This window comes from Gallus gallus, chromosome 15, assembly GCF_016699485.2.
Source record: "Gallus gallus isolate bGalGal1 chromosome 15, bGalGal1.mat.broiler.GRCg7b, whole genome shotgun sequence".
In the NCBI taxonomy this organism is placed as follows: domain Eukaryota; kingdom Metazoa; phylum Chordata; class Aves; order Galliformes; family Phasianidae; genus Gallus; species Gallus gallus.
Genome location: NC_052546.1, coordinates 5,711,859 through 5,726,912, shown reverse-complemented (window position 1 = coordinate 5,726,912; position 15,054 = coordinate 5,711,859). Strand labels below are relative to the sequence as shown.

The following is a 15,054-nucleotide window of genomic DNA, read 5'->3' as shown; positions in this document are numbered from 1 at the left end:
CGGCCGGCGGCTTTGTTGGCGGCGGGCGGAGGGTGAAGGGCTTCCTGTGAAGAGAAACATCTGCGCGGGATGCTCGCAGCTCCGCAACACGCGGTGGCTGTCGGGTTTCTCAGCTGCCTAAAGTAATACCGGCCATTTCTGTGAGAACACAAACACCGATACACCCATAGAGTCGTAGAACACCCCGAGTTAGAAGGGACCCGTATAGATCACCGAGCCCAGCCCCAGGCTCCACACAGGAACAGCCCAAAATCGGACCCTGCGCTTGATGGCGTCGTCCGAACGGTCCTTGAACTCCAGCAGTTAGGGACCGTGCCCTGGGCAGCCTGTTGTGTGCCCGCTGCCCTCTGGTGCAGAACCCTTTCCTCATAGCCGCCCTCCCCTGACAGCCCCGTGCTGCTCCCTCAGGCCGTGTCGTTGGTCACCAGAGTGAGATGAACACCGGCCCTCCTGCACCCCTGTGAGGAGCCACAGGCCGCCATGGGGCCTCCCCTCAGCCCCCCCATGCTGAGCAAAGCCCCGACCTTCAGCTGCTCCTCAACACACCCTCTCCTCAATACACCCTCTCCTGACACAGACGTGCCTCACAGACCCACAGTACACCAAGCACTGTGCTGCTGGACCTCCTAATAAACCAACACACCTCACTGTGCTAATTGCACAACCACAGACACTTGCAGAGCGCGTAGCAGTGATCTCTGTTTAAAAAACATTGCCACTGAGAGCAACGCTTCTGGAGGGCCCACATTATTATTCAAATTGATGCTGAGGATGATGTAAAGAAGGAAGCGTGTTCAACAGCACTTCACTGATCTTTCCACGGCAACTTGTGTCAGCCTCATTATGCTGTTTATACAAACACTGTAAGATGCTGTCCCATTGGTATTGCGCTGCTAATTAGAGCTGCTGCTTTCAGAAGGGAAAACAAAGTTTTAAAGGCCGAAATAGGAAACTGGTTTTAATGTATATCACAGTGCTCTGTGCTGGCAGCTTTGTCTGTGTAGTTACAAATCTGCTCTAACCTATCCAAGCATTTTGCACAGAACATTTACTAGTGTATATAATCAATACTTCTATATAGCTTTTTTTGCTGTTGGGTGTTAAGAATAAATACCCCCTTTGCGTAATGGAAATAGACTGCATCTGGTATAAGCCCACCTGAAAAGAATACCAGGAAGGCTCTAGCTGGGGGTAAGGGTGATCTGTGCAAAAAGACAGTGTACCAATCACTGTGCCATGCCTTACAGCTGCCCAGCGTTCCCTGCAGACCGATGTTCTCCCAAGTGAACCAATGTCTTTAGAACAGAGCTTTCGTGCAGCTTTCTGCAAAGATCCTTTCTGGAAAGCACCGTGTTTACCCAGGCCACGTTTCAGCCAGTTCTTTGAAAGGTGAAAGGGGGCACTGGAGGTGTGGGCCATGCCCTGGCAGCAGAAATGCTTCCAAAGACATTGCCAAATGAAAACCTTCTGCTGTAGCAGGACAGAGGGTGCAGTATTAGAAACACATAGAATTGGGAAATAGATTTGATCTCATAGGCTTGTGGCATGTGCTAAATGAGGGGTCAACCTAGAGTTTGAATAATCTGAAGCTATGCAACAGTTTTTAATAAACACATATAGTTCACAGGTACTTGAGGAGTTTGGAAAGTAGAAATGAGTAGAAAACGGTGGCAGCAGCTACAATTCTGAGTCTTCATAGATGGATTATCCATCTCATTTTACTGCTCTTTTTTCTGGCTCAGCAATGGATAGGCCAAGAATGCCAGCAGTGAATCTCTCTGCTGTGATTTCCTCTGGAATTTCTTCTTCCATCAAAGCTGCTGCACCTGGAAAGCAGTAATGACAACAACAGGAGACACACGAGAGCAGTGTAAAAATGGCATTCCAGAACAGTAAAATTTATAAGTAGCAATAAATGAATTGAATGCTTTTAACAATGTATGCAGTAATCATGAAGTACTGTTTTACTAGCTTAGTGCATCACACACTATCAGAGAAACACTGTCAGGTCTGCGGGCTGTCTCACTTTGCAGTGGATGCCTACACCTCAGAAGAGTCAAGGGACTGAAGACAGCTTCTGCACTCCATTGGTCTGAGGAGATCCTCCAGTCCCAAAGGCATGCAGGGGCTGCACTGTGTGCGTGCAGTACAAGGGTTCCTGTTCTAGGCTGGTGTAGGCTAGGACATGAAATGTACACAAGTGTGGTTGTTCTGTTACAATGTGTACCGCTGCTTGGATGAAATCAATGCTGTAATTTGCATATGGTAGAATTCCCTTTTTGCCTTTGGCATGTAAACCTTCCACTGTGTGTTTCCAATTCCAGTTCCAGACCCCAGATAAACAGCAGTGTAATCCTGTCAGGTTCCAGTTATATTTTGTTGTTCGTTTATTTTTAGTTACACCCATACAACTGTTGCATGGAGGAAGGACAACCTATGGGTCTATATCTATTCTTGCAATCCTGAGTGCTTTTGACAGCTCTTGGCCTAACAGGGTAATGGGCTTGCAATTTAAATCATTTTGTTTGGGAATTGAATCAGTCCTGCCTCTGTGCAGTGCGGAATGCTAATTTCATACCTGAGGGATCACACATGTCCAGGTCAGATCTTCCTCTCATTGGATGCCTGCCCAGCAGGGCAGACAGACACAGTGCCAGCTCATCCTCCATCATATGCTCTCCTGTATGTGTTAAAACAAAACCAGCCCCTTGGGTTACGGTGTCATTAGCACAAAAACTGCAAGGCAACCTGAGCAAGAACTGTGAACAAACAAAATAGGGTAGTTTGGAAGATTTGGTTTTTCTAAGATGCAGACCACGTCACCAATTGAAACGTGATTATAGCACTGGAAAATGTTAATTCCAAGGAAGATGGTTCTTGTGTCTTGCGTGGATTTGGGGTAAAATTATCTATTATTAAATGGAGAAACTCTGATGCATACAGCTCTTGAGGCTACTTTGTGCTTGCAGGAGCCTGAGCTTCTGTTCCACTGAAGAACCCACGGCCCAGGACAAAATATGGACCATGTAGACCTGTGCCTATGCCTGCAGCCACTTCTGCACAGAGAAGGAAGAAGACAGAGCAGGAAAGTCATAATCTAATATCCTGGGAGATCTGAACACAGTGTTTGTTCCCAGCTAGTGGCTGGCTCGTGTCCTCAAACATGAGGTTATAGATCTGTTATGAAACTGTTCTATCCTATCTAATTATCTATTTATGGATGTTCACACCATCCATATAAATAACTAACCTTTCCCACATTGCTTCAGTCCTTGGTTTACACGGATCTTTGTTGCAAGTATTACTGCGTGACGTACTGAGTAAAAGGAGCACTTCCCTTTACCCATTTTAGTGCTCAGCTGCACTAAAATCTCCCCTTTTTGACAGCAGGAGCATGTCAATAGGAATACATGAACTACCACTCTGGCATTGGCCATAAGTATCTTAATATGTATTCTTATGACATTCTTTCTGATTCAGCTGAATTAAACCAACACATCTTTTCAGATTTCAGTCCAAGACTGACCGTTTTCATCCCTCCCTTCTTGTCTCTCTCTTCTCCAGTTTTCTATGACCTTTCTGGAGCCTGCGTGACCAGTGAAGACAATGCTAACTTGGATAAGGGTATATTGGAGGAAGATATGATCTGCCAAGATCCACGCTCATCGTTTGACAGACGAGATCCTTCAGGCCAGCAGAGATTTCCAGAGCAGCAAGAGAAGTACAGCTGAGACAACAGACGTGCTCATTCAATTTAAAATCCTAAAGCAGGTGGCTCCCCATGCCTGCCTGGTTACCAAGCTATAGTTTCACATTAATTTTTTGCTGCTGTGAATACATTCTGAAATTGAAGACAGAACTAGCAAGCGTAGAACTAATATTAGAAAAGAAATAACTCACCCCTGCACTGAAGGAGCGACAGCAAGTCCCCTCTGTCAATGACTTTGTCACCATTCTCATTATCATAGCCAAGGACCTGAAACGCCTGTCGTATTGTTTTCATTGACAAGCCAAATGCAGGCCGATGATTTATATAAAGTTTGATAAAATCCCCTAAATTGATTTTTGTCACTTGTTCTCCAGTATCCACATACTCGCTGAATTTTACTTCGTTTAGCATTTCTTCAATCTGAAAATGAAGGCGAGAAACTGTTACACACCTGCTTGTTGAAGGGCACCGGACCAGTTTCCAGTGCCACAAATGGCAGTGCACTGTGGCTGTGTGTGCTGGCACTGCAGGTGTCACGGCCACAGCCCAGCAATCAGCTCAGCAGCTGAGGATGGACATGGCTAACGGTTATGTGCTCGTTCTTGTGACCTTAGCTAAAGATGGGGGTAGCAGATATGTAGTTATTTTGGATTTCCTCTATTTACGTGTGTGGTTGTCCTCAGAGGTGCCAATGAGTTACCCTAGAGGGCCAGTGAGATTTTTTCTGCTCAAAACTGCATTAATGCAACAGTGTAATTCCTGCAGAATTCTGGGCTCTCTCTGCCCCTATCAGAAAAGTATTTTGCCCTGGATGTTACACGTTACTAATGTGAGATGGGGAAGAAACCTTCCCCGGGGACTGAGTGATGAGAGCACCCCGTGACTTTGCAGCTGTCATCCGTACCCTTGCTGCAGCTGTGTCTGCACTCTGGGGACTGCAGGCAGCAAACCACAGAGCAGTAAATACACCAGCCCACCAGAGAAGTATGTGCACGGAGTCCTGACCTAAGCAAGCTGCACAGGGGATCCACACACCACAGCAGGTACCAGAGATCATGCCCCTTTATTGTACCCTCCTTGACAGGAACAGCTGGGTCTTTTTGCTCTGCTCTTGGGTGAGCAGCCATGCTTGGTGCCCATGGTTTTCCTTAGGGCTTCTGCTCAGTGTCCTCCGTGTGCTCGTGCCCAATGGAGCAGCCCCTCGCACAAACACAAACAGTTTCCCATGCCAGCGTGCAGTGAACATGCTGCCCCAGGAGGGGAAGCTGATGCAAGACCTCCCTGGGGAGAACTTTGTGTTCAGCCTTGGGCCTTTGTCCTCTTGTCACAAGTTTTTCCACTGAATAAAGCCCAGGGAAAAGGGAAATCTTAGCTTTCTCTTTTTCCTGTAGCAAACACTGTGCCAGGTGAGAATAGCCAGTTTGAGTCAGCTCTAGCTGATCTACACCGAACTACAAAGGAAAAACACCAATTCCCAAAAGCCTCACTACCCAGTCCAAGCAGCTCTTTTCTCCCTTCTGTTTTTCCTTTATTTAAACGCTCCAGAGAGAGACAGACTTTCTGTATTTTCATGCTGTCCTGCCTGCTTTGGGAAGTAGATTGTCGGTTGCCTACACTTAGCAGCAGTTTAGCACTTATTGCCATTCCTGAAATAGCGTTGCGATTTTGATTTGAGTGGAGGGCTAACAGTGATCCTTCCGGAGACATTTCCCAGAGGAATACGTTCTCTCTGTCCCCAGGAGGCAAAAATGCAATGAGCCGTGGAGGAGTTCGAACAAACTGCAAGGGAATGACACCACAGCCTGACACAAGGACAAAGCAGTTCCAGCGTGGAAGAACATCCCTGGGGAGTCGGGGGGGAGGGGGAGGAACACAGCGTTGTGCTGCTTCCCCCAGGAGCCCCTCGTGCATTGTAGGGCTGTAGGTGGCTTGAGGAGCTTGTTATTTAAATCTCCTTGCATCAGATTCAGTAATTTTTTTTTCATATGTGCTTTAAGTGCCCTTTTGCCAGGTTGTAACATTACAAATTAGGCCTGTACACAATGCAAACAGCCTTGTAGAGAGAGCTACAAAGAGAGAAGCAGCAGAACCCTTATCAAATTGCTTGTCTTTGCCTGCTGTAAAATTAGAGGCTGAAAAGCTTTTGAGAAATGTTTGATAGGAAGCTCCACTGCTGCAGCCTGAAAGGCAAGCTCAGAGAGTGTCTGCAGAGGTATCAGTTATGAAAGAGCTTGAAGTTCCATGGGAATAAAGGCTGCTGGCTCCATCTAAAATTATTCTTTCAGCAGCCCAAGACAGAACAAGAAAAAGATGCTCTGTCAACACCCAGAATCACAGAACTGAGCGCTCCCACCCACAGTGGTACTGCAGGGAGGATTCAGACCCGACCTGATGGTAATAGCCTAACAGCCACAGCCTCAGCACACAGTCCAAGAAGAAGTGAAGAAGTTCAAACACTCCTGGAAGCCACAGAGATACCAAAGCACAGTGGATATTCCCTGGAGCCATCCAGTATAACTAAGGTCTAAATCTAGCCCTAGGGCACTCGGTAAATCACAGAATCATTAAGGTTGGAAAAGACCACTAAGATCACCAAAGTCCAACCCAAATCCATGCCCATTATGCCCACTAGCCATATCCCTCAGTGCCACATCTCCACATCTCCTGAGCAGCTCCAGGGACAGCAACCCCACTGCCTCCAAGGGCAGCCCATGCCAGTGCCTGGCAGCTCTGTGGGAGAATAATTTCATCTTAATACCCAATCTGAAATGCAATCATTCCCGTTCTTTTTCATTTTTTTTTTTAACAACAATAAAAACAAAGGACTGACCTCTTCCTCTGATGGATAAAATCCCATTGCTCTCATTAGAGAAGGAATTTCCTCCAAGGGAATGTACGTTGACACCTGCCTGGTCTCCAGCATATCAATGCCATGGCTGTGCAGCTGCACATAGTAGAAATAGTCTTCCAGCTCCTGCAAGGGATTCAAACGGGTACTGTAAAGTTCAGCTACCAACAGGCGAGGAAGATAAGGCTGCATTTAACATTTACTAACAGTCGTATCAATGAGACCGCTGTTAAAGGCAATCTGGACAAAAAAAATAAAGGAATGTCAGGCCTGTATAAATGAATCTTAAACTCCAACCAGATGTTGCAGCACGGAGATCACAGTGAGCGCAATTACCCTGAAGAATTCACCGTCCTGGCCGCCCTCCAGCAGTCTGTAGAATGGGACCAGGTCCTCCCCACCCAGGGATGCGGCAGCTTCCAAGGCACTGGCACAGAGAGAAGGCGGTGCAGGAAGGGTTCACACGAGGAGAGAATTCTCATTTCCCTTTCTAGTCATTGTTTGGAGGCACTTCCAATAAATAAATAAAATCCCCAGGCCTCAGAATGCAGGAAGGGGAGGCACTGCTTTGAACCACGTGCATTTTATCACCAGCCTGCACTTCTACAGCATATTTCATACCCAGGTTTTACATACAATAGCACAGTGTGGGAATTAATTATTGCTGAATGGTCCTCTTGTTTAGTGGAATGAGCACAGGGCGGGGAGCCAACAGCTTTTCCATGGACTCGAGCTGGGTGTCTGGCACTTTGCTTTCCTGCTTCCTTATAGAGACACTGAGGGAGATGAATTAGCTAGATCAGCATTTTGAGTGTGCGGAGCGCTGCGGCTTGGTGCTTGCAAGAAACCACACAAAGCCGAGCTCCCCACTCCTCCATCTGACACATTCTTCCCCCATAACTCAGAATGAGAGAGTGATGGTGCCACAGGTGCTGCCCACATTAAACCAAAGCAGCCCGAGTGCTGACGGCAGGGCTGCAGCTCTGATGCACAGCTCCGTAGTGCTGCTTCAGCTTTTGCTAGCTTCGTGCTTTCCTCATAATTAAGTTATTTGGGTATTAAACACAGTGGAGATGCACAAGATGCCAGGAGCAGCAATAAAATGATAATTAGCTCATCAAGACGTCCGCTCCAAAAACAAATTACACAGAAATTCAGTGTTGCCTGGACTCTGGCCAACCATTATAAAGAAGGATCGTTTATATTCTATTGCCTTCCTTAAATCGTCGCTTATTCTGACCCCCGACTGCTTAAGCCACACAAAGTGGAAAAGAAAATAAATAAGCCTGTTGCCTTTGCAGCCAGGTCTCATTGCTGTGGCGTGTAGAGGTGCAGTCCTCTTACTCATGTAAGCAAAGCTTTACAGGATTACAATGGCTTGTGCTAAATCCAGCCTTCAAATGCAGCAGGGATTTCCTCGCAAATGCTGGCCTCTCCCATTTGGAGAATACACTTGCTGTACCATATGCTCCCTCCTGACCCTGGGCAACCCTCATCACAGCAGCCAGGCTCTCACAGCGACCAGACAACCCTCCATGTCTTGGCATTCAGCATTTCCTAGACTGCAGTATTTTATAGGCGCTCATTCACTGACCACAGCCACCAGCAGCTAGGTCAGCTCCCCACTGACTGTTGGCTGCATGAAGCAGCTGTGGAAAGCCACTTCCAGGCTCCCTTCTCCATTCTGTGGTACTCACTTTAGGTTCACCTCCCACTTTAGAACAGTGCGGTCACTCCCCCCAGCCGTAAAGACGTAGCGCCCGTCGTAGGAGATGGCCAGGTCAGAGGCACCATCTGGGTGGCAAATGAAAGCTGAGGACTTGTGGGGGTTGCCATCAATGGGCAGAATCTGCAGGCCCACCTGTATGGGAAGAGCAGATGGTGAGGTTGGGGGCTCCACAGGAAGGCTGAACCAACACCGTGCCCTCAGTGACCGGCCTTGTCTAAAATAAGGACTTTCCAAGTGCTTCCATCCTGCAGACGTTCACTTCTCTTGCCCCTACAAGGGCAGGTTTCATTCAGCCCCCCAGCCAAGCCCAAAATGCTCCACAAATACACAGATGGCAGAAAGTTGGTGCCCCACACCTTGTCCTTGGTAATGTATGCCAGGTAGTGCTTCTGGGGCTGCGCAGCACTCCTGGGGAGGATTTGCATCTTCTCCAGTGGCGAGCCATAGGTTGGTCCCAGAAGAGTCTTTCTAAAGGCAAACAACATTGTCACCCATTCTCACAAAACATTTTCCCATGTCTGAATGTCTGTGGTGCACCAGGATGGGTGGATAAGGGAAGGTGCATAAGGGAAGGTGCAGTGCATGCAGTGGCTCTGTAATACCAGGACAGGATCCCTGTCTAGAAGGGGCTGCACCAGAGCTAAGAGAAATGTAGTGCCCAGAGATCATTCTTTGCTGCTTCTGTGGGCTCCTATCATATCATCTTGTGTCCAACTCTCCAACTGCTGCATCCCAAGTCCATGGGCAGAGTCCATGGGCAGACTGAGGCAACTTGCAGCCATGACCCTCCTAGAAGGAAGGCTCTCTACCTGCACATTTTGGTCGTTGCATTGTAGAGCTTCATTTTGTAGCAGCTGTTGGCTGTGAGGATGAAGGACTCAGTGCTGAACTGCGGGTACCAGGCCAAGCAGAGGGGCACTGCATCCTGCTCTACACGATGTCTGTGCAGGACCACCAGCTGGTCCTTGCTGCTGCTGCTCAGGTCATATTCAATCTGAGGGAAAGACCAGGAAGCACAATGACCTGCCATCACAGTGGACCTGATAGATTAATCACTTGGAGCTACTGTTGAGGGTGAGCATCCCCAAACCCAGATCATCCCAACTGCAGATCTGCCCCAATGCCAGGCTGACAAACAACCTGGAACTGATGGGGAGCTGCAGAGCCACAGGCTGAGTGTCCCTCTGCACTCTCCTCCAGCCCCACCTCAAGCCCAAATCCCCAGTGCTGCTCTCCCATGGCCGTACCAGCTGCCGGTCCTCCCCAAGGCTCAGCAGCCGGGGCTCACTGCCATCCAGCTGGATCCCAAACAGGATGCTCCGGATGGGCTTGTAGTGGGAGTGCAGCCCTGCCAGGTGTTCCCAGCACCTACGCTCGTTCTGCAGAACCCTTTTGTAAACGGTCACTGCATATTTCTCATCCTGGAACGAGAGTACAGAAGTCAACGCAGCGTGATCCCATGGCAATTCCCAGCTCCTAGGGCTGCACCAGGAGCAGCACATACACACGTACACCTCAGGAAGGAGTGAGCAAGCTTACAGCAGTTGCGAGGTACTCAGAGTCATGGGAGAAGTGGACGTGAGTTACGGGGCCCCGCGAGAACCTGAACACCTCACAGCAGGGCAGCAGGGAAATGGCATCCAGGACATGCACACTCCCATCGATAAAACCAGCGGCCAGGAAGGAGCCTGCAAAGCCCAGCAGAAAGCAATCCCAACACGCTCCCACCTCTGTGCTCGGTACCTGGGGTCGTCACAGCTCCAAGATACCTGCAGGATTGTAGGACAGGCACTGGATGCCAGCACTGGGGAACATCCTGCTCACGAGGAGCTGGGGCTGCTGGTAGTCCCACACCTTCAGCAGCCCACAGTGACTGCCCATGGCGAGCCATGCCTGCCGAGGGTGGCATGCAATGGCCATCACTGCTTTCTTGGCCTCTTCCATGACTTTTTCAAAGTCTGTCCCATCTGTCGCAACACGGAGCACTGTTGCATCAGAGGTTGAAAGGATAAAGTTCCTGTTTGATGTGAGAGAAATAGAATGAGATGAATCAGACTTGCTGGCTCGTATCCTCTGAGCAACTTTACACAGTCTCTTTTAGGCAACTTAGCTGGACAATCATGATATACATAGTAAAATTCAGTATGCAAAGACTTCTTGACCTGGAAGACAGGTGGCACTTTGTGTTCATGACCTGAATCTGAACGGCCACATGTACAACAAAATAAGTGCATACAGCCATCAGCTCACCCAGGGATGAAGCCTGGATTCCAATAGAAGATCAGGAGTGGACCCAGGAACTGGGGCATGGTGACACGCCTAAGGCCACAGCAGTAACTCATGTGGGATAACAGACAACAGGGCTCCAGCTTGGAGAGGAACCTGTCCCATGTGGCTCTTTGGAAAAGATGAGCAGCTACAGAGAGATGCTGTCAGCAGAACTTCAGGCAGGACTGATGGACATGTGGTTTGCAGCCCCACAACACAGCATATGGTTTGCAGACTTTCCAGAGCTCCTCAGGCACCCTGTGGTGCTGCCCCAAGCCCCCAAAGCCATGCAGTCTCCTCACCACCGCCTGGATTATCTCACCCAGCAGTGATAAAATCCAACTGGAAATAGCCACCTGAGGGGGGTTAAGCAGGGGATTAAGGGGCTCAGTGGGAGCCATGGGCTCAGCATTAGCCCTGCGTGGTGTACCAGCTGCGTGACAAGCTGCTCGGCTCCATGCCCAGCTGGCTGTCCCCACGCCAGCATTAACACTTCTCTGGCACTGAGATGTGGCACCCAGTTCATAGCTGGGGACATCCGGCTTATGACCAGTGCTGGAAGATGCAGAAGAGCTGCGTTTACACAGGGATGCTCACCTAGCAGTGAAGGGCTGGCTGCTGGTACAAGAGGCACTGGGAGGATCTGGAGGGACTTTGGAGAAGGAGATGGACCGAATGGGAGCCGTAGCGCTGTGCTCATAGCAGGCCAGGAGCTGCAGGTGCCCATCGTAGAACTTCACCTGGCCTCTCACATCCCCCGTCACGATGCAGCTGGAAGGAAGGAAGCACAGTGTTACGGGGTGGGAGAACTCATGCTCCAAACGGCTCGGGTCCATCCTGCCCTTTGTTCCACCGGTGCAACCCATGGGAAAGATAAAAACGGACCGTGAGGAGCACACAGTGCGATGGAGCCTGCAGAACTTCCGAGAGTTTACTCGAAACGGGGAACTCGCGAAGTAATTATTGGACCGGAGGGAGATCTCTTCCCTTTTGTCCTTTCTCTGCCCAGAAGCGCAGAAGCGCCGGGCGCTGCGCCCCATCCCGCGCTGCTCGGAGACCGTCTGCTCCCTCTGCCGGCAGAGCCCCGGAGGCCGAGCACAGCTCCGAGCCCTCGGCCGAGCCCCGAGGATCCCGAGGGCTGCACCGTACGGGCAGCGTCACCTCCTTACCTCTCCAGCACCATCAGCACTGTCACGCTTTCTTCCTGCAGCGGCACCAGCTTGGTGGCCTTCATGCCATGCAGCCTGCCCTGCGGCTCCTTGGCCAGCCCCCGCTTTCTCTCCACATCCCACACCACCACCTTCCCAGCCGAGGTGCCCGTCAGCGCCCGCGTGGCGTCGAAGTGGAAAGCAGACTGGGTGAAGTGTCCCACTGCACTGCCAAAGGTCTGTGGGGAGAGCAGTGGTGGGTCAGTGCTGGTTCTCCTGTCTGCTCTCTCGATGTGACGATCCCTCCCTGCCTCGTGGTGGGACCGTTGCCAGCACATGGCCACTGCGAGTAGAGCCCCGGAAGGCCAGGCTGAATGGGGCCACGGGCAACCAGATCTAGTGGTTGGCAGCACTGCCCACGGCAGGGGTTGGGCTTTAAGCTTCCCCTCCCAACCCAGCCCATTCTATGATAAAATGATGTATGTGGGAGATGTCACTCCTGGCCTTATCTTGGGCAATCTTTCTTGTCCCCTTAGGAAACTCAGGGGATTGTCTGGGGACACAGCCGCCACTTTGCCACAGGGGGACAGGAAGGGACAGGGCTGCTGCAGATCCCTGTGGCTCCCCGTGCACTCACCTGCCTGGTCAAAGTAGGAGTGCTGTACTGCAAACCACCATCACCCTGTGGAGAGAGCAGAGCACGTATCCACACGAGGACATCTGCCTTCTGTAATCTCCCAGAGCCCACAGAAATGCATCTCCCTACCCCTGCTCCTCTCCCAGAAGCTGTGACCACCACGAAGCACCCAAACACCCATGCAGCATGAGTGGGAGAGGTGGGGAGCACATCAGGTACCAGGAGGTGAACCCTTTGTGGCCCTACTCACCCATAGATAAAATATCACCTGGGTTTTGCTGTTGCTGACAAACTCATAGGGATTTTGAGGGTTAAAAATGACAAAATCCTGAAATCAAAGGGTGAGAGTCATGTTAATGGCAAGCAGTGATGTTCCCTGTTTATTCTTTCACTGAGCAAAGTGCGATGCTCGAGTCCCTCACCTGGAAGCCAAACTCAGGGCTCAGCTCCACATCACACACGGGGCTCTCATCGGGATACGTCCACCTCCACACACAGACCCTCTGATATGGGGAGAAACCAGGAGATGTTTGTGGCCTCTGGGAGTTCCCAGATTGGCTTGTTGAGCCCCAACCCCTCCAGCTGCAGAGCATGAGGGGCTAAATGGCTGGAGCAGGATAGCCCAGCACAGCCGGACGGCTTAATTTCAAGGGACAGTGTGAGGAGCTGCCTTAATGTGAGCACAGCAGGGTCAGAAGTTTTCATCCCAACTTCACTCTCAGCTCTGCAGCATTCCGTTTAATGAAATCCCCATCTATCCCCCAGTGGCTTAGCAAGAAAGAAATCACCAACGTGCTGACCCACCAGACAAATCTTGACAAAGGAAACACAGAGAGGAAATATCCTCACCTGCACCCTGCCAGTACTGATGGTTACCAAACACTTTGCATCCCGGGAGATGGCGATAGCACAGACCCCACTGCCTGCATGGCTGTCAAAGATGGTGCGCACCGGGATCCTGTGCGGAAAAAACCCTCGTGGGCACTCCTGGCAGAATGTGTAAGCAGGAGGCTGCCTGCTGCAATGGGATGCAGGGCAGACAGTGTTGTCCCCATGAAGGATACAGGAGGTTTGTATGGAAGCTCACCCGGAAAAGGCATCCCACACGATGACCAAAGGGTCTGGACCTTGGTCAGCAGTGGCAACCCAGCGCCTGTCCTCGCTGACACACAGGCATGAGATGGCATTTGCATGGCCCTGGGAAGGAGGAGAGAAGCACTTGGGAGCTCCAGAGCTGCTCGGCTGGAGGAACTTCCCATCTTTCCACTCAAGAGTCTTCCATTTACTCCCCTCCAGCCCCACTTTGAGCAGCCCCAAACCACCCTGATGGCCACCCCACCGGACCCAGGGATGGAAGAAAGCCACTCAGGGATAGAAGAGGCCTGCAGACCTGCAGGTGGTACTGCCTGCTGCCGAGGACATCGTGGATGACCACTGTGTGGGCACAGATGTACAGCAGCATCCCATCCTCCATGCTGTGCACAGCCAGGCTGCTGTTGTAGCCCAGCGCCCAGGACAGGCTCTGCGGGGAGAAGAGGTTCTTAGTAGTAGGGAAAGGACTCCCCAGAAATCCCCTGGGGTAACGGGGCATAGCATGGTGCCCCAGGGCTGCTCTCCTGCCCAGTAGTACTCACGAGAGGGTGGCAGCTCTGCTTCTCTCCCTGGAAGAGCAGGCCAGGCTGTGCGCCCCACACGCGGCTGGGAGCACTGCTGCACTCCTCCAGCTCTCCAGGAGCCCTCTGAGGTGCAGCTGCTGCAGCATTTCCCAGAGCTCCATCTTCCTGGGCAGCAGCCATGGAGTCCTTGGGAAGGGAGAGAAGTTGGGGTCCGCACTGCTCCCAGACCTGGAGCTTCTCTTTTTGCTGTTCCCCTTGCCACATCCTACACATCAGTTACAGTTTTGCATCTTCCCACAGGGCCCCTTGCTTTCTCCATGGTGTGAGCTCAGCGTGGATGCTGTAGCCATGGTTCCAGGCGAGGTTGGATAACATTTCATTCAGCCATTCAGCCCAGGGTTGGGATCACATCACACACAAAACTCAGGGGGCAGCTCAGGTGCTCAGTAAATACAGCTGGGCTGAGCCTACGCAGAGCAGTAACAAATAATAACATCTAATAACAAAAGGGAAAAAGAGAGGAGCTGAATGGAAATTGCCATTCACCTGAGCTGTCCAATTTGCAGCTCCAAATGACACCCATAGGGTTGTTTTCAGTCCCATCCCCAAGCGAGGGGAGACACTGCAGTGTGGGGTCCCCACTCCACGTCCCCGGGGGACATTGGTGACAAACTGTCCCAGCAATGGGATGGGGTCCTGGCACCCTGCACCAGGCACTGCTCGCCCTCACCTGCTGGGGCAGCATTGCTTCCTCCCGATGCATCTGTCCGTCTGGGGACCACTCCTTTGGTGCGATGTCACTTGAACCATCCATCCTTGCCTCCAGCCTCGGTCCAAAATGTTTTTACTTCAGTTGGCCACAGGAGGAGGATAGGGCACGCGGGAAGCTGGGTCCCATGGGCCCCGGAGCACGCTTTCAGTCCCAGTAACACTTTCCCTGAGCACCAGCAGGCAGGCAGAGCTCTGCTGCCCAGCTCTGATCAGGCTCTCCCTGCGCCTGACGCTTCTGTTTGCATCCAACTGCCGTTCCCCAGGCAACGGCTGCAACGGCTGCTGCCAGCAATAGACCGGAAAGCACTGTGAGAGTGGGGCTCATCCA

At 51.1% G+C, this 15,054-nt stretch overlaps 1 protein-coding gene across 1 annotated transcript; it reads right to left on the bottom strand.

The window, feature by feature from the left end:
* Positions 1-1,579: 1,579 nt before the first annotated feature.
* On the bottom strand, positions 1,580-14,954 carry WDR66 (WD repeat domain 66). The gene is given in 23 exon segments (XM_040648246.2): positions 1,580-1,826; positions 2,579-2,680; positions 3,901-4,129; positions 6,540-6,683; positions 6,894-6,984; positions 8,255-8,418; positions 8,643-8,754; positions 9,096-9,280; positions 9,534-9,707; positions 9,826-9,974; positions 10,056-10,303; positions 10,537-10,715; positions 10,877-10,910; positions 11,152-11,325; positions 11,724-11,941; positions 12,340-12,560; positions 12,562-12,667; positions 12,762-12,842; positions 13,189-13,297; positions 13,427-13,536; positions 13,730-13,861; positions 13,974-14,141; positions 14,686-14,954. Coding segments are annotated over 23 exon segments (3,327 nt in total). The 5' UTR covers positions 14,770-14,954; the 3' UTR covers positions 1,580-1,713.
* Between the last annotated feature and the right edge of the window lie 100 nt (positions 14,955-15,054).